The sequence below is a fragment of the Calypte anna genome, chromosome 1 (genome assembly GCF_003957555.1).
Source record: "Calypte anna isolate BGI_N300 chromosome 1, bCalAnn1_v1.p, whole genome shotgun sequence".
NCBI classification, from domain to species: domain Eukaryota; kingdom Metazoa; phylum Chordata; class Aves; order Apodiformes; family Trochilidae; genus Calypte; species Calypte anna.
The window spans coordinates 74,272,538-74,299,360 of NC_044244.1; the positions used below are offsets into that span (position 1 = coordinate 74,272,538).

Sequence of the window (26,823 nt, forward strand, 5' to 3'; positions counted from 1 at the left end):
TTTCCAGGACTCCTGCTGGAGATGACCTTCATTTATTTCATTTCAAGTCACAGTAATAAGACCTTACCTTCCAGCTGACTTGCCTCAAACCAAAGAAGTTTTTCTAAGTCAAATGAGTTAATGATTATGGACCTCACCCTGCAAAAGTCAAAGTCCTTTTATTTACATGTGTGAAGGAGCTCCTTACAAAGTCTTGAGTTTCTTTCCTCTGTGTGACCCAACTTCCATTCTTGGTGCTCTTCTTGCATGTAAACTAAGTGACCCTTCTGACACATAGAGCTGAGAAACTCTAAGAGAAAATGAGAAGTTGAGAACTGATGGGAGCTTTCTGACCTAGGCAGAAAACTGCTTTGTAGGAACAGCAAGAGAACAGTTTTCTTCCATAGTGAAGACATCTCTGTTTTCAACATAAGGAAAAGAAACTCGTAAGCCCTTAATAAGACAAGGATCATGTATTTATTTACTGTGTGTGGATGGCAATGACTGGTACTAAAATTGCTGGCTTAATTTTTTTTTAATATACACTAAAGATGAAAGCTAAGCACTTGTAAACACTGCGCACAAATTGAAGACCAACTATGAAGACCACTCCTTTTATGTCCCTTTTAATGTCGTGTAGCCAGGTGGGCACATCCCAGGAAGATACAAACCAAAAAACACTGACCTTGAAACTCTGCTTTGCTGTAGAGCAAGGACATCAAGAAAAGCAGCACAAACCCACCAGTAGCATGGAAAAACGCACAGAGCATATAAGAGCCAAAGCTGGGGAAACACACCCATAACATATTGCAAACATCAGACCCCACAGCTATGTTCAAATTTTAAAGAAAATATAAGAAAGCACCATATTTTTCTTTATTTAATTAACTAAAACTGAGTATTTGTTTCCTGTTATTTAAACATCTCAAAGAACCTCATTTATGCCCTCCCAGTTCTTTAATGAAAATTTCTTGCATTCTAACATTTGTGAACTATATATCACAAGTTCTTAGGAAAATACAGGAGACAGCCCAAAAGTTACAGCCCAGAAAGGAACAGTCATACAGTGGCTGCATAACTAGGGAATGAACTAATCTCAGCTTTGTACACTGTATTGATTATAGTACTTGTATATTCAAGAAACATGAAAAAATTATTTATGTTAAGAATCCTGTGACATCTCTAAAGTAGAATGTATGAATTGAATATATATGGGATGTGTCCATGGATATCCAGCTATGTGTGTGTAGAAACTTACACAGATACACACAGAGCAAGGGAGATGAAAGGAGGGGAGAGGATTTTCAGAAGAAAAATCTGGATGGACTTCTGTTGTAGATTCTAAGCCATTTTATGTTGTTTTTAAGGCAGTGTTGTTTCTGCTGCTGCTGCTGCAGATAAGGAAGATGATGTTGGTCTGACTCTGAACAGGTACTGATTGGTGTACATCGAATGAGAGTTTCTTCACTAGGAATTCATCCTCAAAGAAACAGTCAGTGGCATTTTCATGTTACATATCCAAGATGGACACAGCAGACTACAGTCAGAAGCAGCTTTCAGAAGGCAGATTTACATTTTTTCCTTGGCACATCAGTTTGCATTCCGACGAATCCACTCATAAAGTGCTGTCACCTTAGTGTATACACCAGGACGATTGCGCCGGGCACATCCTTCACCCCAGCTCACAATGCCAGCAAGGTACCACCTATTTCCCTTTCCTGTGCAGGCCAAAGGACCTCCAGAATCCCCCTAAAATGAAGGAAGTTGGGCCATTAGTGCATGCATGTGCTCAAATGCACACACACACAAGCACTGTAACAAAAGTTAGATTATTTAAAAATAGTAAATACCTGTCTGTGTCTTTCTCATATTACAATTTAATATTAGAATCTTCATTTGGATAGAAAGTACCCAGCTAGATGTCAATTTTAATCAGTTTATTTAAACTTACGGAATAGCACACTACTCAATATAAGCAATGGCAAGAAGTTGTTTGAAAAACTACTCATTGTTAATGTCACATTGCAGAATTCATAAAGCAACTGGTCACAGGCTGAGTGGGGAGAGGAGAAGACAGAGATAGGAAGTAGGAATTCTGCTACCTTTTGACCATTAATTGCTCACAGGTTGAAGGCAGAACTCTTATTCTTTCTTAAACAGTAACAGAAAGATACCACACAACCCCAATTAAAAAACAAAACAAAACAAAAAAAACCCCAAGCAAACAAACAAACAAACAAAAAAACCCCACCCAACCAAAAAACAAACCAGGCACAATTAAATATTACCGGTGGTTTCATAATCAAGACTGTGTTTACATTCACAGAAGGAGAGGAAGAACAAAGACTAAAGAAGGTGTAAATAAGGACTGGCTTCACAAAGGGAACCCGACGCCCTGCACAGCTACGATGTGCAGCTACAAAGAATTCCCATTAAGTTCAGTTCACAGGATCAAAATACATCTGCACTCACAAATCCTTTGTGCCCTTCATTGTTTCAGCTTTGTATGCCTTGTGTGGGCAGAGCATTTCACAGAACTATGAGCTGTGATGATTGCAGCTGATCTCTGCAGCTGTGCCTTACGCAAACAAGGCGGTCTGGCAGCCTTCAAGTTGACCCAGCAGTTTGTTTGCTGCTCCCACTTGGAGCTAAAACATGGCAGAAAATCAGAAGAAAGCCATGTACCAAGAAAAGAGTTAACAATAGAAAGCTTTCATCACCCCACCAAGCAGAATCATCTTGAGATAAGAAGCCAGAACAATTCTTCCTCTCTCTCAGGCTGCTGTCATAATGGCAAGGCTGATCTCAAAGTAACTTGAGAAAGCAGGCATATACTTGCTGCCAATTACACAGCTAGTTCTCAAAGTCCAAAGGGGCTGTGTGCTGGTGGAGAGGAAGAATCCTAAAAAGAAGAACCAAGAACAAAGAACATCCTAGAGTGATAAGAAGAAAGTCTGAAAAAGAGTAAACATTTCATTTCTCACTGAAAGTACCACATCCTCTGAAGAAGAAAGTTATTTAGAAGCTTCACATAAACTTTGCAGTCCATGCACAGTTTATGGGTCTGTGAAGAAATGAAACAAGTCAGGTTGCCCATAAGTCTGGAACAGGAGTAAGAAGGCTTCAGGGTGCTGTTCTGTTTTCCTGACCTGCCAACAGGATTCCTTCTCTAGCACTGCAGAGGAAATAAACTACTGACTGAGAAGGAATAGCAAAGATGCTACTCATACTAAGAACTTAAAGGCATGCTAGGGCTGAAACACAGCTAATATGCTAGAAAGTGGATTGACCAGTGAGGTATATATCCAGATTGGTTAAAATGTCTGCCTAAAAATTCAAGGGTATTTCTTAAGCAACACATTGTTTTGGAGGAACATTAAGTCTCAAAAAAAAAATGCTTTGCAAAACAATTCCAAGGTCTAAGGTTACACGCAAACTGCACATAAAGTTAACAAAAATAGTAATACATTGAATTAGAGGCCACAGGAGGATCCTGCAAATGGTCTTCTGTGTATAAGGAAGTTGAACCCATTAAGTACTATGATCATGCAAAAATTATCCAATTACATTAAAATAGTAAAGTTCATATATTACAGAAAAGTTATATCAAATTGCCACAGTCTAAAATCATGAGAACATTTCTCCCCCTCTACAAGGTCACCCATATAATGACTTTGTTTGTTATTTTGAAAGTGGATATTCATCCTCCTAAGTTTAAATATTGGTAAAGCAGTCAGTTAGTCTAATACCTGAAGAAGGGGGCACAGTCAGGACAATTGGAGTACATCCAAACATCAATTCTTGATCTAAACCAGATCATATAGCTTACAATACCATGATATAATCAAAACTTCTAATTATGCACAAGAATGAACATATGACTCTGAAAGGCAGTATTTCAAGTGCATTTACAAAACTTAGTTTACCCTTACCTTTTGTATTTTTTAAAACAATATATTACTCATATTACTGTCCGAGTATTGTATTGGTCTCTCACACAGGCATCAAAAAAGGAAAAAAACCTGTGTATAGCAAAAGTTGAAGATGGGCTTAACTCTGCTCCCTTTACCCTTACATCTCTGTTCTTTTATAGGAAATCGAACTGTTGAAGAGGAAAAAGATTCTTTTCAACACGTTTTAATCCTCATTTTTGGAAAGCAGCATTTCTCAAGAGATACAGAGATTATCTCTGCCAAATTTCCTTCCTTGTTTGGAAGAGCCTTTAGTTACCATGTTAAACCATGCACACAAGTCATCTTACCCTATTACAAACTAAAAAGCAAAACACAAAACCCCACAACTCTAAGCAGGTTTCCAATGAAAGTAAATATTCCCTGTAGGTTCCCTACAAGTCCCGGGTTACCTGGCATGCATCAACACCACCATTAAGATTCCCAGCACACAGCATACGTGGTGTGATAAGATCATCATACAGCCTGTTGCAAACACTTTGGTTAATTATTCTCACTCGAGCTTCCTGTAGTGTTTTGGCAAGGTGACCTAGAAAAAACACAAGTGGTATTGTAGAGGTTATGGTGGTACAGATTTCTAACAGAGATATCACTTGTCAAAACAAAAGAGAATTGCTCCAAACTCAAAATATATGAAGCTGATGGCAAGAGACTAATTCCCCTCCCTTCAGTTGCTGCATACCCTCAACTTTCAAAAGCTGTTGCCCACATTAGCCCCTAGAGATAGAGGTCCCATGTGCACTGCCCTCCCCCAGTCTTTATACATGTGAGCATCTTCTGCCAGACTGCAGTGAAAAAGCCTTGCAAATTATGAATATAAGATTCCACACAACATAGCTAATTTTGAATGGCATGTCAAATTATTTAAAGTTTTTTTTTGTTGTATGTGGTCCAAACATTGTCCTAGTCCTAGTAAATGAAATTTCCATGGTCTTTTCCATCATCTTACCTCTGGAAAGAATCTGTGGAATGAAGTTGATGGGGGGGAGAATAATTTTTAGAAGTCAAGCCTATAAGTCAAAAGTGATGCTAATGGACCATAAGGTGTCACTGTGAACTAAGTATCCTCAATAACATTTTGGCTCAACAGTGAACATAACCTTTTCTATACCTGGCTGATCAGTGGAAGTAGTGAGTTTTGGTTTGTTTGCCTATTTTGTTCTGAGCATGGATTGTCAATGAAAGAGGTAAGATGCTGAGGAGCTGAGACATAGACAAGATTCTGCCTCACTGCTCCTCTCCAACTCTGTTCTTCTCCTCCCCCCCTGCATCATGCTACTCCAATCTATGCAGGCAGAACTCTTCATGGAACATACCTTAATTTGCCTGTGGTTAGGACAGACAAAACAAAAAACCCTCAACAATAGTTTTCCAATTATCGCTTTTCATGACCCCATATTGACAAACACAGTCTTAAAGACACATTCCTCCTTTGCAATAATTGCAAGTCACCATTTTCTTTACCTGTAAGATTGCTGCTGATCCATTCACCAGATAAAACAAGCCATAAGCATGAAAAGGGGCATGTTTTTGTAAAACTATCATAATTTGCTTTTCAGTGGTTTGTGACACCTGAGTATGAGTATAGACACTTGTCACCTGCCATCCAAGCAAAAATTTAGATTTCCCTGACTGTGGAAAAGTGCATGCTTGCTTTCTGTAGACTTACTAAGTAAATCACAAGTATTTTTTCTTATGACTATAGAAATATCATTATTAGAGTTTAAAATTAAGTCAAACTTGCAATAAGTGTATCCAGGAAATGAACATACTATTTTCTGTTATGGCTCCCCAGCCAGTTACATAGCAGGCAGTTCCATAAACAAATACTCTAGAGGTGCTGGGTAAACAAATGGGCTGTACCAGCTCACTGAAGAACACGGGTGTCTCCATTTCCAACAGGGCAATGTCATAGTCTGAGATAGATTGGTCATACTGTGGGTGGACAAGAATCTTTTTGATTGGTCTCATAGCTACACGATTGCTCTTTTCATTAATAGTGTGTAAGCCCATATATGCTCTCCATCCTGAAGGACTGGAGTATCTGTAAAGAGAATGTTTTTAGAACATCCTGTTGGAAAGTAATGCACTGTCAGTTCACTCCATTTTATCTGCTTTCCAGAATTTGATAAGATTCATGAAGATCAAAGTGAATGGAGTGGAATTTCACATAGGGAGATAGATGCACTACAGTCTCCTAACACATTAAATAATGGTTTTACTTACCATTTTGAAAAATCATCATTTCTTGGAGATACAAGAAAAATTCGTTGTAATGCATCATGCTTTAGAAGTCAGAAAGGTGTTTTATTAAACACTATTTCCTCTTTGCCACTTTTAGGAGATATGCCTTGTCAATTTACACTACCTAAACTCAATGTTGGTGGGTTTCACACTCCATTTTTCAATAAATAGTCCTCTGCTTGGGGGAAAAGTCCATGGCTTCTACTCTGAAAATCCCTCCCTTCTAGAAAAATGGCCTATACACTAAATCTAACAGAACAATGTCTTTTATGATGCAGGATTCACTAGTAATGGAAGCAAAATAATGATCTCAGATACTTAGGACTTTTGAAGCCAGCAGAATACCATGTTGAGGGATTGTGTAGTTCTATAATGTCAGAGTTATACACTAAACCAACTTATCTAGAAAAGGAATAGCTGCTGCAGATTTTTGGAAGTAACATTCTAAGGTTATTAAACTGCAAATATTGTATAACACTATAAATTCTTCATACCTCACAGAATCAGAATCCAGGAAGCAATGGGCAGCAGATATGAGCCACCTATTGGAAATAAGAGATGCACCACATACATGGCCATGCACTCCCATCTGTAAACTTGCTTGCCAAGGCCACTTTCCAGATCTGGCATCTTCACCTCCAACAATTCTGTTTTTCTTAAGCTGGGGTCTTCCACAAGCTAGCAGAAATAATTGAATGAAAGAGTAACAAAAACCACAAGGTGATTTCACTTTGCTTTGCTTAACATCTAAATTTTTATCTATGGACATCAAAGATGATTATTCTTTTTTTTTTTTTTTTTTTTTTTAATTCACACCTGATTTAATCCATTCTTTATTTAATAATGCTTGAGCATAACACAAATTTCTGAGCCCTTTCCTTAACTCATTAACTGATTTTAAAATAAATGCTACCACACCGCAGTTCATTTCATCAGATCCATCTGCACAGTCTCTTTTCCCATCACACTCAGGATTTGTTTTCAGCAAGCATTTTCCATTGAGACATTTGTATGCATGTGGGGAGCAACTTTTGTAGGCTGAAAAAAAGAGAAAAGATAGTATCACAACTTTGGAGCTGGGGTTTTTTAAAGAACTTGCACATTCAACTGATTCAGTGGTGAAAATAGTTTGATGCTACAGACTGAAGTGCCTGAAGTCATAGTCTGAACTGGAGTAAACTGGTCCCTCTGAGGAGAAGGGATAGAAGGTATGTTCCACTATGTTTAATGATCACAGTAATTTCAGTCTCCAATGTCCATGAAGAAAGACAGAAAAGCTTCCAACTCTCCTCATTCCCATTGAACTGACGTCTAAACTGAGCAAGATAAGCTTGTTGGGTTTGTTGTTTTACCTTTACCATCTTTCCTGACATTACAAATTTTAAATCTTTGGAGCAAACACCATCTGGAAGTCAGTCTTTTTGCTTCAAAGTGAAGCTTAAGAAAATTGTGGAAGAGCTTTTTACCTCCCTTCAAGAAATTTTTGGTTAAGGATTATCAAAATTTAACATGTGGGAATCTTGACAAATCTCAACAATAGGTTTTCATTACTATAATTCTTACTATCAGTTTTTTATCAGTAACCTCTAAACAGAGGAATGTTTCTTTTTTTTTTATCTCCAGCAATCAAGTACATAGTCCTGGCTACCTCAAGGACTTCAGATTCAAAGAAAGGCAAAAATTATAAAGGCAAAATGCAGCAAGTCACTAAGGAGACATTAGTAGTATCGTGGTGTATCTGAAGCAAAGATACTATGGCGTGTAGCAAAGGACAAAAGTCCCAAAGCTATTTTTGTCTTTCTCCTTTACATTATTTGGTACTTTTTTGCCAAATATATTTTGCCAGCAGCTGGCAAAAATGTTCTCTTCTAACAGAGTAACTGTTAACTTGGATTTTATACCATTAATTTCTTGTCCAGACTCTACCAAAAACTAGTTATATTCTGCATGTTTTGTTTCCACTATTATGAAACTTCTACTTAGTGCTATGAAAAAAATACATATAGAAATACTACATTTATCTTTTGGAAAATAGCTAAGAATGTATACTTACAGCACCTGTTTTCATCACTGTCCTCCCCACAGCTGTCATCATCTTTACAAGTCTTATACTGTTGCTTACACTTCCCATCACCACACTTCAACTGTTCTGGATTACAATCTGAAGAAAAAAGGTCTGTAAATGCTTCATAATCCAAATAGCTGGCTAGCAGACACATGCAACACTGCCTGCCAGGGGTCACCTTGATGTTACTGTGCTGTTTCTGCCAGACATTGGTCTGCTTTGGTTTTGATAGCCTCCTCTGTCAGAGATTTGTTGCATTATCTAGCTTGTGTTGTGCTCTCTGAGTTTGCATTGCCTTTTGGTCACTCTTTCTGGCATCTCTTCCCATCTTTGATGTGCAGTGCCCAGTTGGGATACAGTACTCTAACTGGAGCCTTCCCACTGGTGACTGGGAAGCTTTTTTCCCTGTCCTACATCCTAGTATGACATTTTAAAAAAACAAACAACAAAACTGCAAGCAAAACACAAACAGAAAATTCCATAACTTTGTGACTCCCAAGGCAGCTTTTGGGCCACTATCATCCCCAGCCATTTTGCAACAGAAAAGCAACTTAGGCAATCCATGTGTATATTTGATTGCCTAAGTAATCAGGTTTTTACTGAGTAAAATGTAAGTTTCTCCATATATGTTCTCCAGCCTGTCAGGATCATTTATAAATCCACCTCTTTTTCTGTTGTGTGACACGTTTCCATTTCATAAGCATCTCCTTAATCCACCATTTAGATCACTAATAAAAATTATGAGATGTCCCCTAACAGATACTGTCAGAATGACAAAAAAAAAAATCTTTTAATTTTGATAACAATTGGAAATCATCCTCTGGAAAGAGTTTTCTGTATTTTTTTCTCACCGTGTTTCTTTACTTACTGATAGGTTTGTCACACCAGACAGTGTCAAAGTACAGTTTCTCCTCTGTTTATCCTCCCACAGCAGAGGACAAAACAAGATAAAAACCACCATACTTTTTAAATGTTTTGTAATACTTTTTAAATGTTTACATATAGGTTAGTTTTACCACTTTTTACTTAATTTTTTTGAAGCTTAGCTTGATAATATGGGTATAACATTCCCCTTGATTTTTCTGCTTCCTTCTCTTCAGAGATGCATTACACAACCTCTTCCCCAGACTTCTAGATCTTCAATAACATCTTTCATGTGATCCTGAGGATAGCCACCAATATTTTAGAGATAATTTCAGCCAGTCGCTGAACTTCTAGAACAAACTGTTCACAGGAGAACACAAACAAGAGATAATTCCCACTGCAACCTAATTCTTTACTACCATCTGAGTAGACTTTCCAGCCTTCAGACTGATTGCCTGAAGGAATGCATGTTCTATCTGCACATGGTAGGACAAGGTAGAAAAATAAGATACTAATGGCACTAGAAATGTTGTTGCAGTCTAAATGCATTAGTGCAGGACTGTACCATGATAAAATATTAAGATGGCTATTAAAAACCAAGGCTAGTGTAATTTTTAGACTAAATTGAATCTTAAAAAAGAAAAAGTTATCTTACTTGGCATAATCTGCCAAAGATTTTAATCAGACTGTCTGAATTAAACTAATATACCTAAATGGACTTAGAAAATCGTATTCACATCCAATGCCTTACTTTGGGAGTGGAGAGATACATAACTACTACCTATAGTGAACACCTCATCAATTTGTTAAGGTAATATAGTTTACACAGTGTCATTTAAAAAGAGAGAGGAAAAACCCCAAAGAAACAAGTCAAAACTAGGCATTCTTCTTAGTTTTACAACTACAAATTTCCTGACATTTAAATGGTGTAGAAAACCATCTCTGCTACTACACACCAACTTCATGTCTGATGTGAATAAGTGCCTTAGCAAACACTTTTAAAATTTAGCAAATTCATGCTGAAGCAGCCTTTGACCAAGAATTGCTTTCACTTTCACTTAAATAGTATGGATGCTAAGGTATTTGTCTGTAGAAAAAAAGTTATTCTTAGGCTTTGACTCATCTGTGAACTGTTTTTTGAGGAAGGAACCAGAGTAACCACAGAATACAATAGTTTAGGGGTTTTTTCCAGTAGAAAGAGAGACACACTGGTAGAAAAAGAAATCCCTGGAAATATCTGAGTCCTATAGAATGACTGACCACAACATCTATGCTTCTTTCTAATGAATGCTTTCACTAAGCAAGAATCTGTACCTGAGATCTTAATATATAAATACTTTTAAATCAGCAAGGAACAGAACTGTATTCAGTCAAACAAGCTGAGGATCTCAAGAGGTTTCACACACTGAATTGTTCTCTTGAAATCACAGAGAACTTCAGCTACCTGGATGTTAATTGGGAAAAAGAAGTTGTTTGGCTGAGAAACAATATGAGAGAATCTTTCTGGAAACTGCTAAAGAGAAGGCATTTGCAAAGAACATACTGCAAATATGTTTTTTTTCTAAGGAATATCACAAGTAAATAAATATACTGTTCTGAAAATCCTTATTCCACCCTGTGGAAGCACAGCCTCTCAAAAAAAATATTAAAAATTAAAACATAAAAATAATAAAAGTTACACACACTACACAGTGCAAAGACTGTGGATCCAAGAAAGATCTGTAAGAAACCCAGTTGTATTTCTGTAACACCTGCTTGCAAGGGGTCTTCATTAACTCCCAGTAAAAACTTCAATACTTTTTCTACTTCTGGAAGTAGATTTAGAGCATACTGAGTTGCAGGTTTGAAGAAAAGACTCACTATTCATGGTTGGCAGAAGAGTTATGCTTAGAGACCTTCCATACTGTTTTCCTTTTGCAGCTTGGCTATTTTAAGATGCCAGAAGAATGAAAAAAATTACACCTAAAGTAATTTGGAAATTTTATTTCCCATTTTGCAGAAGTGTTGTTAAAGTTAGAAAGCACATACTAGCTTCTAAAAGCATCTTTTATCTAATCTTGCATCTTTTACCTAATTTTGTACATCTATTTGATTAATTAAGTACATAATAACATTTTAAACATTTCTCTCTTGAATTAGGTTAAGGAAAAAAAGGTAGGTTGATTTGTACATGGTTGGTGCATCAGTAGTGTTTCTTTTTAAAAATTAAGGTGCATGCTTATCAACTTACGATCTGTGTAACTGAAGGCTTTGTACTCAATAAAAAACCCTCTGTGGGTGACCAGTTCATCAGAATGGAAGTTGATTGTGACAGAATAGCCATATTCTTTGTTTCTGTTGTTTTCTGAGAGAGTTTTACAGTATCTAACAAGGCAAAAATAATAATTAATTTCTAACCAAACCAGCCATACTCACCCACCTACCTCTCCTTTTACTGAAGGGTACAGATGCCAAAAAGCTTTAAAACAATCAATAAAGTTATTTTTTAATTTCTTATTTTTTTAGTGTTAAAACAGCCCAACAGAAGGATTAGAAAGACTATTTAGAAATGTCTTTTAACTCCACAATTTTGGGGGAGACTAGCAGACTTTGAAATAAAATACAGCAAGATGCTTAATGTCAGAATCTACCTCAGAAATACCAACCCCTTCTACGCATGCCTGATTTCAGAGCTCCCATTTGGGTTTGCAAGCTCAGAAAACTACAAATCCAGTAATGGACTCATGAAGCCAAATGCAACAGCTGTTGCTGGTTTCAATATGCTCCTTCCAAGAGACAAATCACCCTGAATTATATTTTGTTGGGGGCTTCATTTTTTTTTATTTGTAGTTTTATTTGTGGTTTTGTTAAGCACACACATTGCGATTTGTCTTATTTACAGAAAATAATTGTGTTCACTGAAGTGAGAGTTGTATAGGAAATGAAACTTCAGATAACACAAGTGCTTCATCCATGTCAAGATCATTGCCAGGAATTTACAGTTCAACTGCAGTTGCATAAAATCCCATTCAGTGTCCCATTCCAATGACACAGTTTTCTGTGTCATTGCTCTTAAGAGGAACAACAACAAAAAAAAGTAAGTAAAACTGTAACACTTTAGCAAAGCATGATGCTTAAATTAACATGATGAGAAATGTTTGGCAGTAGGGTAGAATTAAAAGCATTATTCTGCCAAAATTCAATGGAAGTGTGCCAATTCTTGTTGAAAAGTATCTGTCTGTACTGGAAGTCGTGAGATATTTTTTCTTAAGTACAGCATGCTGCACAGAAAAGAAGAACTAAATATATCAGAAAATAGTGTATTTACTTACCTAACCCCATCAATTTCTAACCAGTCTTTATCACATTTACTAGACCCTGGAGACTTCTCTTGAATTTGTATTATGAGGATTTTTAACAAGAGCTTGTAACCAGGCAATGGTGCCTACAAAAAAAAAAAAAAAAAAAAAAAAAAAAAAAAATCAAAGCATAAATAACCTCACACATACACCCACACAATGAAAAAGCCTGTGCTTATAAGATGGTAATTCTTGTTTTACTTCTTACCAGATTGAAAAACTATTTATTATGATGCAAATAACCACCTTTGAAGAACCAAAAAACATTACTATTTTATACATGTATAGAAACTGCTACATAAAAGAATGTAATTATTCTCCCAGTCAGCACGAAAGACAAACAGGTTCCATGCTATGTTTGTACTACCACGTGTTCCTATAGGTCAAATAAGAGACTAAAGAAATCTATGGCATCTGGTTAGTCAGTCATATTAGCTATGACCTCTCTGTTTTAAAAAGCCATTTTTCTTCTCTTTCCTGAATGTAGATGAGAGTTTTGTGCTACAAACTGCTAATAATTTTGATTGGACAGGTGAAGGGTAGAGACTGCTACTAACTCTGAGAGATGAAGAGCATCCTTTTCCAGAGAAAAGGAAAAAATACACCAGGAAGTTGGTGGAAATGATGAGATGAATTTATGAGTGAGGGAAAGTCCTGTTTCTGCAGGACTCAGGGAAAAAGAGTTAGTAGTGGAGTGTGGTCTCCATCATGTGAAGCATGATTTACATGACCATTTTTTTCTTTCTGACATAAAACCCAAGCCCTAACTACAAGTAATTTTCTCTGGTTGCCAGAAGTTTTCATCTTACCCATCACTTTGTTTCTGCCATGAGTAATACTTAACTTTTGGAAGATGGCAAAGTTTCCCAGCCATAACTGTGACTTACATATGGCACAGAATAGAAATAGGTACTGGAGAGGAAGTAAGGTGCAGTGTACTTAGGAGGCTTTCCCTTCATTTTACCCACATCAAAAGCCATTTCTCCCAATTTATGTCTATATCACATAAAGCAAAATCATCATTACTCAGAAACGTTCCAAGCACTTACTCTGATGATCCAGCTGCAGTCAATATTTGGTGGGTAGTAACTTGGGTAATAAGGGGAACTCAGTGTCCCATTCCAGGATATATAATGACCTCCACACACTAGGAAAGAAACATATTAACAAGGAATATTATTATCTCATCTGGGCTACATTGCAGTGCCTATCACTTGCTAGGACCCTTATCTATATACAGAGTTAGAAGACAAGGTCATGGCAATATTAAACTCAGGTTTTACCTGTATTAACAGAAATTCATGTGACTTCCAACTACTCATCACTCTGAATTCCTCTTATTTTTTTAACAAATTACAGTAAGGGATAAGCCCAAACCACCACTGACTTAAAAAAAAAATTTTTTTCTATGGTAAGTGGAAGAATCAATTAATTATGTACAAAACAAACTTACTCTGTACAATTCACTTCTGAGCTTGCTGAAGACATTTTCAAAAATATAGAACCAGTTAGTCTAATGAAGTGAAACCTGATTAATTTCTTGTAAACCAGGAAGGTCTCAGAAATCACAGTACTCCATAGGTTTGAAATATGTCTTGGGCCTTGAATATACTTTTTAATTTTTTTTTAATGCATTTAACTACACTGAACAGTACTTTCAGAAAAGGATCAAAGACATATTACCATTATTTGCTCTTGTTTTCATTTATCATTAAAAATGCATCCCCTGAGCTGGCAATGAATTGCCAAAACTGAGAAAAATACTCCTCTGCCAATGGGGTTATCTAGATTTGGATAGACGCATAGTGCCTGTACCGCTATCTGTCAGGCTGATCTGTTACCATTGCTCAGTGTTACCTGGGTTATAAGAGTAGTGCCTGGGAGAGCTGGATTTGGTAGCAATCAGGAATCAAAAAAAAAATCTCCCAGAACAAAATACACTATTCTTTGTTCAGTTCTCAGATTTTTAAAATATGGATCAGAATGATAATTCCCAATTATTATGCCAACATTCTCTCCCCATAGGTATGTTCAGGCAATATCTTTTTTTTTTAGATGCAAGAAGAGGAATAAGGGTCGTACATCAGATGATTGTTTCTGTCAGTTACTTACTGATTTTAGGAATGGCTTGGAAGTGAGCTTTTAGTGTGTTGCTCTCATCTCTTGGGTCCAATGAGAAGGTGAGCAACATTACATTACTTGATGATGTTAAGCGTACAACAGGAGTCCAGGCCCCAGATCCACACCATCTGAAATATCACAAAAATTGCAATTAAAAAAAAACATAGAAAATTCCCACATTCCAGTCATCCTTGGTGAGAACTAGGCAGAAGTGACACTGATCTACTCATCTGTGTTTCAGAAGTATTCCCCTGGCTACCACTTCCCTTCTTCTGTTCCACTCAATTAGTACTACACAAGAGGCTACAGTTTTCTCTAGAAAAACTGAGTCTGAGTCTAGAGAAATTGAGGCTGAGTCACTAAGGGTGGATATCACAGATATTCTTGCCTAGCAGGTGCCCTGGAGTTTTCAGACCTGTAGAAGCATCAAAAGGGCAATGCCAGATTGCATAGCACTGAAAAAGCCACAAGCACCAGTGCAGCAGTGTTGAGCAACACCTATGCAAGTAAGAAGCCCAAAGTGTTACCAATCCCTTACCATTCACCTTAGTTTCATATCACAAAAGCTGTCACAAGATGCAGAGTCCCATGCATGGCAACTATTCCTTTGTTTTGTTCTTTTCTTTAAATAACAAGTTGATTTCTGTCCTGAAGCTTGGATACTCACTGTAACTTTGAAATTGACAGTGTATTTTTTATTTCTTTTCGTTAACTTACAAATCTGCATTTGAAAAATGTCAGTCAGATTTAGCTTTTTATATGTACAGTAAATTAAAAGCATTAAGATCAGAGCTCACAGTAAGAGAGTGTTTCCATCCCGTCCCTGTATGAATTTTTTTGACTTATCACAGTGACCCAGGGTGCTAGTATAAAATAATTTTTTTAAACTTGCTTTTAGCAGACTATCCCCTGCTCCCATTTCATGTGATACTAGAAAACGGATCCATGGCTAGCTTCTCTTTTGAAACCATTATTAAACAATACCTGCCAACAATTACAGTTACAATACCTGTCACGTCCTTTATGAAAGTAACAACTTGAGTCACCTCAGCACTTTGCTATGTGGAAATCTTTCAGCAGTTTGATCTTCCAGACAGCTGAAAGCCTGGCATATCCTCTAGCTGTACATTTTGTCACTGTCTCATCAGGAGAGCAAGGCAAGCACATGTAAGAGGAGTTGTCCACATGAGACACCTACTTTCACAGTACATCTCACTGTCTCAGCTCATGCTTGTCACTCAACAGCTGTATGACTGCAGTTTATAGAAACCGCTGCAAATCTTTTTAGTCACCACGTGTGATCCTAAAACTGGATGTCAGGGAAAAACAGTTATAATACAGTAATTCCCAGCACTCATGGATTTGAAGATATTATTGATTCTACTGCAACTGAACTCTCTGTCTAACAGCTTACTGTATGGATGTTCTCTGAACATGTTACATCGTGTGCCCATGCTGGTTTTTCAAGCTTCCAGGTGTTTTCACACACATGACAGGATAGATTTCTGGTTCCCAAAAAGCTGATCCACTGCTAATAATGCAACAATGGAGTAAAAGCTGTGGCAACAACCTGCAGTTAGCAGCAAAGCAGATGCACCCCAGCATCAGGAACAGGATTCTCCATGCTGTGCTATCATATGAGACCTCAAGAGCACTCCATGCCTGGCTCTCTGACAGCCTACCAGCAATATAGACTTTGCATGCTGTACTTTGTTGTATGAAGAGACAGACAAAAGTCTGTTAATAGAGATGAAGAGAACTACTTACTCATTTGAAATAAGTTAAATTGTGACTAAATATATGTTTCAGGTGAATCTGCATGTTCAGCTTACCTCTTTCTAAAAGTTCTTACATAAACCCAAAATCCCCACCCTTGAAACCACTCATCCTCCAAAAATAAAACTTCTTTATTTATTTTGTTAATGAAGATGAGTTGAAATTTTACTCTAAAAAATTGAAGCACTGTGGGCACTGGAGTCTGCAGCATCATCTGCTCTTGGTTATATAAATGGATTATACAGTGACTTTGGGCATGGAGTTTTCCAGAGACACAACACCTCTGTTATGAACAGGAATTTTCCTGCGACTGAGTGCTATAAAACGTGTAGTAATAGAATAGAATAGAATAGAATAGAATGCAATAGAATACAATACAATACAATACACTAAAAAAATTCAAGTCTATCTTTTTTTGAGTTGGGACTCAAGCTGCATGAAACTGAAACCAGTAAAAATCAGTCATAAAATAAAACCCACAGGAATTTATAATTTGTTGTGGGGGTGGGGAATGATATGGAAGACCTTTTTATAGCCTTGTGCAAGATTTTTTAATTAAGTTGTATTTGGAATCGTACATTTTAGAAGCCTGTTTGCTATAATTTTGGTATCACAGAGAGTTTCTGTAGAGCTCAATTAAACATCTTTGTTCTGTGCTATCATGTACCTTGTGATGATCTTGTTCTGCAGAGGAAGAAGGAAATCATATGCTGATAAGTGGTGTGATGCACAGCTCTCCGGAGTGACACCATGTGAAGAGGTAACTACCAGTCTCACCACACAGTTGGAAGGAACTCGAAGTCTCCATTGATAAAAAGACTTTTTGGGATTCATCAGAGTTAGAGTCCTGTTGTTACCTGGCTTGGCATACAGGTCAAAGGAGACTGCTATACAAAAGAAGCTAGATCAGTGGCTGAAAAACTATTAAGTTGAAAGATAACTTAAGTTATTGGGTAGAATTTCAGAAGAGGTGGCAACACTTACCTACCTGCCCTTCTTACTACTTTTAATCTCCTTTTCCTGTACTTGCACAGCCCTATTCCCTTTTTCCAAGTAAGCACAACCCCTCACCACCATCAGCTCGCCATACACTCAGCAAGCAGGAGGGGATTTGGCTGCAAATGCTATCATATCTGCTTAAAACCTACTCCTTTCTTTGCCATTTTCTCTTCATCCTTCCACATGCAACAAGAGCATTAAGAATACACAGCCAAGATTGAGATGTGATTGATATGGACAAACCAGGCAAAGGGAACTAAAGCACTACAGTATCTGACTGATCACTAACTATGAATAACCACATTATCTAGTCAAAAGGCAAATAAATTATGTATAATTTTATAGAGTAGCTTTTTAGAAGAGCTGAGAAAAGGTGCCACAGCTCATTGTGGTTTAGTGAGAATAAATACATTTTCATTGTTTTAAAAAGAATACTAGAATAAAATATCTTAGGCATTTTTACCTCAGCCTTTATGTGAAACACAGGCCAGGGAGGTACCTAGTCTGGTTATTTCGTAGGCCCTACAGGTATAAGACTAACTGGAAAACTCCCATTTTTATGATACAAGATTTACTTTTCCACCGAGTGATATTAGTTGGGATCGAAGAATAATTACCTGATTTTAACATCACATCATATTCTGTGGAATCTGAAACTGAAATTTAATAATTATCAGCTACACAAGACAAAGACACAAACTAGAGAAAGAAAAATAGGCATAATAGGTATTAAGAGACAGGTACATTGTTACCAAAAAGCTCCATTGTAATGAGATCAAAATCTTCCTCCCCAGAAGACCTGTTCATAGGTGCTGCTTGTTTACTACTGATTTCTTTTTGCTCCACTGGGGTTAATTTTTTAATAGCAGCAATGATATCTTTTGGTGCCCAGAATGTATTCCAGTAGTAAGCTCTAAGTCCAGACTCTCCTTCACTATGGAGGGGAAAAAAACACATCATAAGCACACTCTAATTAATATTTTGGACATGCTTTCCACTAGTCTGCATTTCTGATGCACACAGTTGAATTGGTGTGCAAAAAATTGCAGCCAAACACATTGATAAAAAGGGCTCTTGTTCAACAGTTGTTTTTTCTACCCCATAGAAATACTTTAAAAAATGCTATTCAAACAGTAACTACACCTTATAAAAATTCTTACAATAATTTTAATGAAAGTGGATGTTTCCATCCCTGCTGCATAATTATGTACTCTTAAGACTATATTGTAGTTCTAGACACTTTTAAAAGTTCTTAAATGTATCTCACATGATATATCAATATAACTTTATGCCCATACACTGTTAGAACATTTTACACAACTGTTAAAAAAAAACAAAAGAAAAGATGTATGTAGAAAGTATCACTTCAGAGAGAGTCTATCATAGCTTTCCTTTCAAAATGGACTATGAACAGACCTTTCAGAAGTTTTCAAAGCCTATCAGGATAGTAGTGGCCATCTGCTCAATGCATTTACATATCTCAGATGGAGCTTATGTTGAGTGCTCTACCCAAAATTATACTTGCAACATTTTGTTTTGAAAAGTTAGAAAGGTACTTCTTTTCAATAGACAAAACCAAAATAAGATTCTGCAAGCAGCAGAGAAAAAAGCCTCCTGAAATTTGCTTTCAAAAATAAAAAGTAGACAAATAAGTAGGCTACAAAGTAATCCATAAACCAAGGCACAATTAATTAGACTTCATTTCTCTCACTGCTTTTACAGACCAAGACAGAATTCATAGTGGTAGCTTAGCTTTTAGATCTCATACTTAAGTGCATTTCTACATTTTTCATTTTCTGTGACAGAGATTGGCATATTCTTCCAGATAACTAATTTAAAATACTCAAAAAAGAGTAAGACAAACACAACTGAATATCTGAAATTTATACCACGTGCTGGGACAGAACCTACCTGAAAGCAGCCACTACAGACTTCAAGTAATACCTTCCCAAGGATGAAGACTCATAGGATTCTGCAAACTGGCAGTTGAGTAATGGCAAAATAAATTGTAAAAAGTGTCATTTTAGTGCAAATATGTACCATGTTTTGTGAAATATTAATATCATTCCTGCCTTCCTTCTTCCTTGCCCCCCTCCATTTCACAAGTACTATTATTTTCACAAAATATATCACAAAGGTTCATAAACGTGCATTCCTTCCCACTGAAAAATATTCCTTTTCACTAAAAAATATTTGCCTTCGAGACCACTGACATAGCTCTTGATTATTAGCCTTGAAAAAGAAGCTTTTATGAACACGTTGATTTTTTTTTTGCTTTAGTCTTTGAATTTTTGGCCTATAGTCCAGACATGAGCAACGTGTATTGGCTGTGCACAAAGCAGCTTTGAGATACAAGATTAGCTCTTCTGGCAAATGTAGTGTAACAGAGAACTGCTTTGTGTCTAAGGCTGCTGTTCACATGCACCAGGAAACAGAATTGATCTCATAAATAGGAACTCACATAAGAAGTGCAAGAAAGCAAGCATTGTTGTGAGGGATAAGGGAAAATCAAACAAAATAAAACAAGAAGTTAAGCCTTGAACTTGAGCTATAAGACTTAAAAAAAAAAAAGAGACCAAAAAGAAAAGTAGCAAGGAAGAGCATTTGAGTAAAGTAAAAAAAAGCAAAAGGAAGAGCATTTGAGTAAAGTAAAACAAAGCAAAACACACACTCCTAATTTGTCCATAACTTTCAAACCTCCAGTTTTTATTACATAGGAAATGCTGGCTTTACTCTGAGACACAAAACCTCCCCTGTCTAACTACATTCCTAAAGCTATAAATTGCCAAGACACTTGTTAGCTTTAAACTTGTAATTTTTCAGAAAAAAAAATAATTGGGACTAACTGGAATCTTTTCCTTCTCAGTCTGATTCTGTAATACATGTTATTACTATGCTTATGGGGGAACTTACATAATTTTGGATTGCTTCTGCTTGCAGGAGGAATTTCTGTGACGTTGGATTACTGAGGTCATTTGTGTAAGTCAAATTAGGAATTTCTACACTTCCACCAATATACATAAAGGAGAAAGCTGGAGCTGAGGAGAAAAAAAAAAGAAAATAAAAATCAGCACACCCAGTAAAAAAAAAAAAAAAAAAACAAAAAAAAGTTGCCCAAGAAAGACGCCATCAGAAGCCTGCATTTGTTTTGGCATCAGTAAGCATCAATTCTGAAGAGAAACACATAGTAGTAGCCAAAGGACTGAGTCTATCACAGTGACAGAATAATGACCAGAAGGAAAGGGGTGAGTTTCAGGTTGAGAGACCTTTCTGCTAGTAATCTTTGATTGTTAAAATTCAATTTTTTGCAGTGCTATCCTACTAAAGAGAAATCATTTTAATGTCTATTAAATGATATATAAGGAGGAGATAAAACAGGTACCTGTTCTGTTTTGAAAAAGTGAATGAATGAAAGACAGACAGTTAAATCTGGAGGTTCTTGGGAAAGATGACAGCTCTAATAATGATGGTATACATAAGCAGAGACAAAAAAATAGTGGTAAAAGATATACCTTCATTATTCTTGTGCAACTATCAACTACTAACTGCATTTTGTTACCTTAGCAAAGACATTAAGAAGGGAAAGGGTCCTTTATATATGCATTATGCACGTAGCTGCATAGTGCAGAGCTTTTCATCCTAATCACTCACACAGTGCAAAATACCCATTCTATCCAGACCACACTGTGGTGTAACACTTACAGAATGAGTAGTGCAGGACTAGCACGATTACTGTAACAATTACAGTAACTATAAGTAATATTCCCAGAAGCCATCTTCGCCAGAAACACAACCTCCTCCATCTGAAGAAACAATACTTCTGATGCAAGCTTTCTTGGTAGGACAAGCAGTAGCGAATATGCTGACTTTCCTAGGGAAAGACATGGGAGGGCATCAGTTAATAATATAAATTTAAAAAAAAAGAAAATAAAAGTAAGAGTTATTGCCCTTCTAGTTTTTTAAGAGGTTTAAGTTAACATCTTTCAAGTTATCAGCTACATCACATGTGAAAGCCCTGTGTTTCTCAGCTGTCTGTTTGTGGGATGCGTTTAAAGCTACACAGCGTGGGGAACAAATTGTTATCGTTTTGATTAGGAGCAATTTGCATATGACAAACAGAGTTCAACACACAGCAGGGTGGGCAGAGAGATCATTCAGTTTGTTCCTGCTGTAAAGCTTAGGTGGTGTCTCTTACCTGTCCAGAGTCGTATGGATCTGGTATGCTGTACACAGAAATGCGGCTGGAAGGGAAAGCTCGGACCATGATGATCTGACAGCTGTGCTGGCAAACCTAATAACCAGCTCCTAAAGGAACCTCATTTCTTAAACATAACCCAAAACAGCAGCATACTGCTCGCCCTGCCATGCAAATCAGACTGCTCTCATTTCACCTTTGCCATACTGTTTGAAGCTGGAGCCAGCTGATCTGCAATCAAAAAAGGTGGGGAGGAGAAGTTGCCATCACTGTAACTCTTTGTTTCCCCGACCGGGTAGATAGGATATAGATCCCACCATTTGAAAACAGATCAGCTACCCATTTCTTTCAGAAATACAAGAACAGAAATCTTTGAAATTTATGACACAAAGACTCACAAGCAATTTACAGGTAAAAAGTTGCAGAGCAAGCTTCATACAGAAAACTCCTAAGGAACACCTGCTGGAATTCACAGAAATACTTATGAGAGAGAAGAGGTTTGCAGTTCCACAGACCACCTGAATTTTCCAGCCTCAAGCCTGTAAGAGTGAATAAATGTTATTGCAAAGCAATTCACATTTCTGTTGGAATTAAAACCAATTTTAACTCAGCAAGCCAATAAGTTCAAAGTATCCTGCATGTAAAATAAGAAAATCAAGAGTATACGTGAAGAAATAACATATTTTATACATGGGGAGAAAGAGACAGAGTACACTTGCACAAAGAGCAAATCCTGGAAGAAACAAACAAACAAACAAACAAACTCTAAACAACCAGGCCCAAGAAAACCCAGCTCCAGAAAGCAAAAAACCTCAACAACAATCACATGGAGACTAGAAAAGGCATTAACTGGAAGGCAATCCTCACAGCTCAGGCATGCAAACTACAGCTGTGGAGAGACTTAGTTCAAGTTTTTTAAAAACAGCCTGTCTCCACTACACACACAACCTGCTGATTGACTGATATTTTGCCCCCTCCTTCATAGGAAATAAACACACAGAAGAAACCTAGTGAAAATAAAACTTCCTTTGCAACATCTCTTAAGAATTATATCTGTTTTTTTTTTAACTATACATAGTCAGAGAACCTAATTCCACAGCAATTTAAAATACCTCTCAGAGGGCAGAAGCATCAGTTTTATTTGGGCAAGGACAAGATCATTGCAATAAAACACATCACCATACTCATCTTGCTAAGGTTGCCTTCAGATAATGAATTCAAATTCTCAAGTGGATGAACTGTGAGTATCTTGAATATGGAAAAAATCAAGGCAAGATATAAGAAAGTTAGCAGCTCCAAAGCATGCAGTTAATTAAAATGGAAGTTGGAGAAGAAGTAAAACTGTTTTTTTCCCATGCTTGCCTGCAGAGCTACTGGTCACAAATGGATTTGACAGGAGGGAGCTCAGTTTCTTCACTGCCTCTCCTCCCTCTCTGTCTCCCAGGTGTTCTTTCTGGAGAATGTGAGGGAAAGCAGTGTTTGCCAGAATACTAACACCTGATTGCTACTTCACAGTCACTGCTGTCTTAAGCCATACATAGATGAAATGACCGAGTTAAGCTCTGTCTCTAGCTGGTCAATTGTTTTGTAAGCTTTCTGACAGATGGCTGCACATGAATCTCATTTCTACCTGGAAAATGAACACAGTGTGACAGAAGTTTATTACTGCACCTCCTTCTGTGTCTCCAGACATCCATCTGCACAGAACAACCGCAAGATCAGTCTCTTCATCTTACACCAAGATCTGATAAAAGGATGCTTGCTACTTTCACACTTGTACTTCAGAATCAGATAATGAGTCAGCAGGGAGGCATGCAAAGAATTTCCACCACTGAACAATTATACCAAATATGACTTTTAATGAAGGCATCCAGGACATGTTTTATTCCAGCAAGACAGCTTTCCAGTTACAAGGCTGAAGGTGCATATTTGTGAATCCATGGTGCAAAATTTGACACTTTTGTGTAGACGCCAGGGAAATTTGGTCTTCCACATCCATAACCCCAGCTAACAATGCCAGCCAAAAACCATTTTCCATCTCTGTTTCTTTGACATGACAACGGTCCACCGGAATCACCCTAAAAAGAATATATTGAGTTTGATATCTTTACAATACAGATTATTTAAGCAAAATTTCCATAGAAGATACTTTGCCTGACTAATTCAAACCGTGGTTGTATTTTCCCACTCACAGTTTAACAGGGTATTTTTTTCTTGAAGCAGAGGGAACTGCATGGTTGTATCAAAAATCAGGTCTTTCACAAGAGAGAGAGAAGAGTTCTCACTCTTAAGAGATTCTAATAATGATCTCACATTTTATGGACTATATAATTCACAGTTTTTTATATGTTTTATAATTCACAATTAACCTCCTAGCATCAAACTCACAGTTAACTACAAAATCTGCTACTTACCATGCATGTTATTTTATAGGCCAGACCCCCAAGGACTCAAATAAATAGTAAGCTTTTAAAAAAAATTATATACATAAATTACCAGTTTTAATAACTTTTTCCAAATTGAAAGAAAATGGGAAAAGGTTGGATCATTCAATCTATTTGGTTTTTTTTTTTCAGTTTGGTCATAAAAAAACCTTAAGAGGTGCTTCATGTAGATACAAGCCAGCAGGTAAAGCTGAGGGACACACAATGTCTTTTTAATTAGGGAAGTTAAAATGAAGCCTGTTATAGCCTTCAAAGTTTCATACAGCATGGTATAATTTCATAGTACAGAAATATACTGGCAGACACACAGGAAGAAAAAAAAAAGGGTCCTACTGTTTTTGGAAAACCACATTGACCAAGCTTATACTTTCCTGTAAGATTCTGCTGTAGACACAATACTTCTAATAAAGCAAGCTATTAGCAAATTAAACTTTGCCAAAAAAAAGGATGCAATAAAGGATTTCCAAAAATCAAGGGTGAGCTGGTTAAATTTAAATGCTTTGCAAGAGAAGTGCCTTCCTTCTCGACATATACTATATTTAGAGCTAGCAAACTATTTTCTTTAACTTTATAGGATCTGAGGATATGCAGGATGGCAGCAACATCAGGAGATAACCTAAGCAAAATCACCTGCTATTTATGCAAGATTATCTTGAACTGACTCACAAAATTTTTAAAGATTTAACTTAGAAGATAATTTTTCCATCCTTGACATTTAAGACTTTGCATTTAGCGAGTCAAATTTTTCTTTAGTTCCTAGGACAAAGGAGAAGTGGAACATGAGAGTTTTTCATAAAAGAGAAGTCCCATATTTTGATCAACTCTGACAACTGCCAGAAACAGTCACATATCATTTGCCCCTACAGAAATGCAGCCAGAAGACCTGTAAATTATGCATGTATTTGGGTGTATCTTGAGCAGCTCTATACAGGTAGCTGCAGAAATAAATTTTCCAGTTAGTGTAAATGATGCCTAATGTCAATGGTCTGCTAATAAGCAGCTGATGCATTGTACTTCCTTAGGAAGGCCTCAGACTTTGCTTTGCCTTAAAGCCATTGTGGTTTCTCTTACTGTAGACCAGCGAAATCTAGAAAATCTTGAATATTCCAAGTGACCAAACAAACAAACAAACATGTTTTATGGTTTTAAGTTTTCATGTTACTTTAATAGTGAATTTACTACTGTTTTAGTGACAAATATATGTTTTATATAACAGAGCATATATTTTATAAAATATCAAATGTGGTATATTATATAAGTGTTATGTGTATAAACCAGTTTTATTATTATTCAGTAAATTCAGAACTTCACATTTATCATCTTTCAGCATTTCCAGATCAGAAATATTACACATTTGACAATTTATGCCTAGTCGTCTGCATCTCATCAGATAGCCCTGTAGATCCTGAGAAGAGACAAGCTGGTTTCTCAGTTTTTATTTCATCTGGGACAGTCTTGTGCCAAAAATTTCTTGACTTCAACTTGTTGTGGGACTTATGAATTGACTGACCCTTGGCCTGCAACTGCAACTTTGTGAAACATCACATCATGCGTCACTCGTGCACATAAAAAAGCAAAACTCTGAAAACACCCAGATGACAGATTTGCAAATAGAGAACTCTTACATTGCTCTTGTTCAGAACTGAAGTCCATGGCATACTGGTCTGCCAGTCAATTCTTACACCTCATCATGCAACAATGAAAGACAATGTACACTACACAAAGCATACTAACATACATACTTTGCATCCATCTCTTTTCCCAGACATCAGTCCAGCACAAAACATCCTGGCTGTAATAATCCCATATGTGGAATGACATAATGTTTGGTCAATAATTTCTACCTCTGCTTTCTGAAGAATTGCTGAACCTTCATCATCTGTAAAACAGATTGAAAGAAGGAAGTTTCAAAAAATCTTAGAATTTTACTCATCTATTGAAATACAAAGAAGGAAGTCTCCACAAAATACCCACAGATACTTTTTAACCTTCAGGTTATTCCAGATTCCAGAAAACTAACTGCAATAGTGCAGAAAGCCTCTTAAGTATCAGGCATTTCTGTAATGTGATCTTGGTCCTTTGACCACACCAAATGCAATGGCAGAATCCCAAGGGTTTGCCAACAGGCTTTTTGCAAAATGTCTCAAGATGTCTTAATTTTCGTTTTTGTTTTTAAAAGGAAACAAAATTTTACAAAAGTATTTGGATTATCACAAGACATACTTGCAATTAGGGTAATATGCCTGAAGGTGAGGTATCCAAAAGTAAGATTACGAGTGAGAGTTCCAGGATGCAAATTGCTCTTTTGGCAACATAAAGAACTTGGCTACATACCAAAATCTGGTCCTCTATGTCTGAAAGTTTTAGTAAAATACCTCTTTTTCTATAAGATAGAAATTTCCAGAAAAACAGAATTAAACTGATTTGTACCCTCCTTTCCATACAGCAGCTCTAATAATGCCACCAGATGATCCTCTCAGAATCTGTATATAACCAAAACCTCTCCAACATATTCAGATATGCAAGTGCTGGTTTAGATCATGAAACTTTGTCTCAGGATCTGCTGCAGCTCGTATGTTATAAAGCATACATAAAAAAATACTTGAAAGACTGATTGCACAATCAAAACGTACACCCCGATGAAGGCAAAAGAGGGGCACAAGGGGAAGAAATACCTGTGGTTTTTTGTTTTGTTTTGAGGCATCACATTTATCTTTCGACTACATGGTGTTTAAATTTCACAGACACTAACCAGGAGGCAAAAAGGGACCACACCACACCACATGTCCTTACCACCCTCCTCTTCTGGTAATGGTGGTTCATACCC

General features: G+C 36.9%; 2 protein-coding genes across 2 annotated transcripts in view; both read right to left on the reverse strand.

Moving 5' to 3' along the window:
• Positions 1 to 535: 535 nt before the first annotated feature.
• On the reverse strand, positions 536 to 21,621 carry LOC103531203 (suppressor of tumorigenicity 14 protein-like). The gene is made up of 17 exons (XM_008496833.2): positions 21,553 to 21,621; positions 21,060 to 21,228; positions 20,271 to 20,395; positions 19,269 to 19,336; positions 18,110 to 18,291; positions 17,975 to 18,013; positions 17,026 to 17,245; positions 14,574 to 14,710; positions 13,511 to 13,608; positions 12,435 to 12,547; positions 11,354 to 11,487; positions 8,248 to 8,355; positions 7,113 to 7,232; positions 6,689 to 6,872; positions 5,723 to 5,994; positions 4,343 to 4,479; positions 536 to 1,728 (listed from the first exon to the last, which is right to left on the reverse strand). The coding sequence occupies exons 1-17, from the start codon at positions 21,619 to 21,621 to the stop codon at positions 1,570 to 1,572; spliced, it is 2,334 nt and encodes a 777-aa protein (XP_008495055.2). The 3' UTR covers positions 536 to 1,569.
• A 1,775-nt stretch (positions 21,622 to 23,396) lies between these two features.
• The window catches only part of TMPRSS7 (transmembrane serine protease 7), a 31,868-nt gene continuing 28,441 nt past the window's right edge, over positions 23,397 to 26,823 (reverse strand). The window contains 2 exon segments of the mRNA XM_008496816.2: positions 23,397 to 23,630; positions 25,739 to 25,875. Coding sequence (XP_008495038.2) covers positions 23,460 to 23,630; positions 25,739 to 25,875 — 308 coding nt within the window. The 3' untranslated portion in view covers positions 23,397 to 23,459.

Coding starts and splice junctions, on each gene's coding strand:
- LOC103531203 (XM_008496833.2), bottom strand. CDS start 21,621: ATGGTCCGAGCTTTCCCTTCCAGCCGCATTTCTGTGTACAGCATACCA. Junction 19,337..20,270: donor CAGAAGCAATCCAAAATTAT/GTAAGTTCCCCC, acceptor CTCAACTGCCAG/TTTGCAGAATCCTATGAGTC. Junction 12,548..13,510: donor ACTGCAGCTGGATCATCAGA/GTAAGTGCTTGG, acceptor TTTTTTTTGTAG/GCACCATTGCCTGGTTACAA.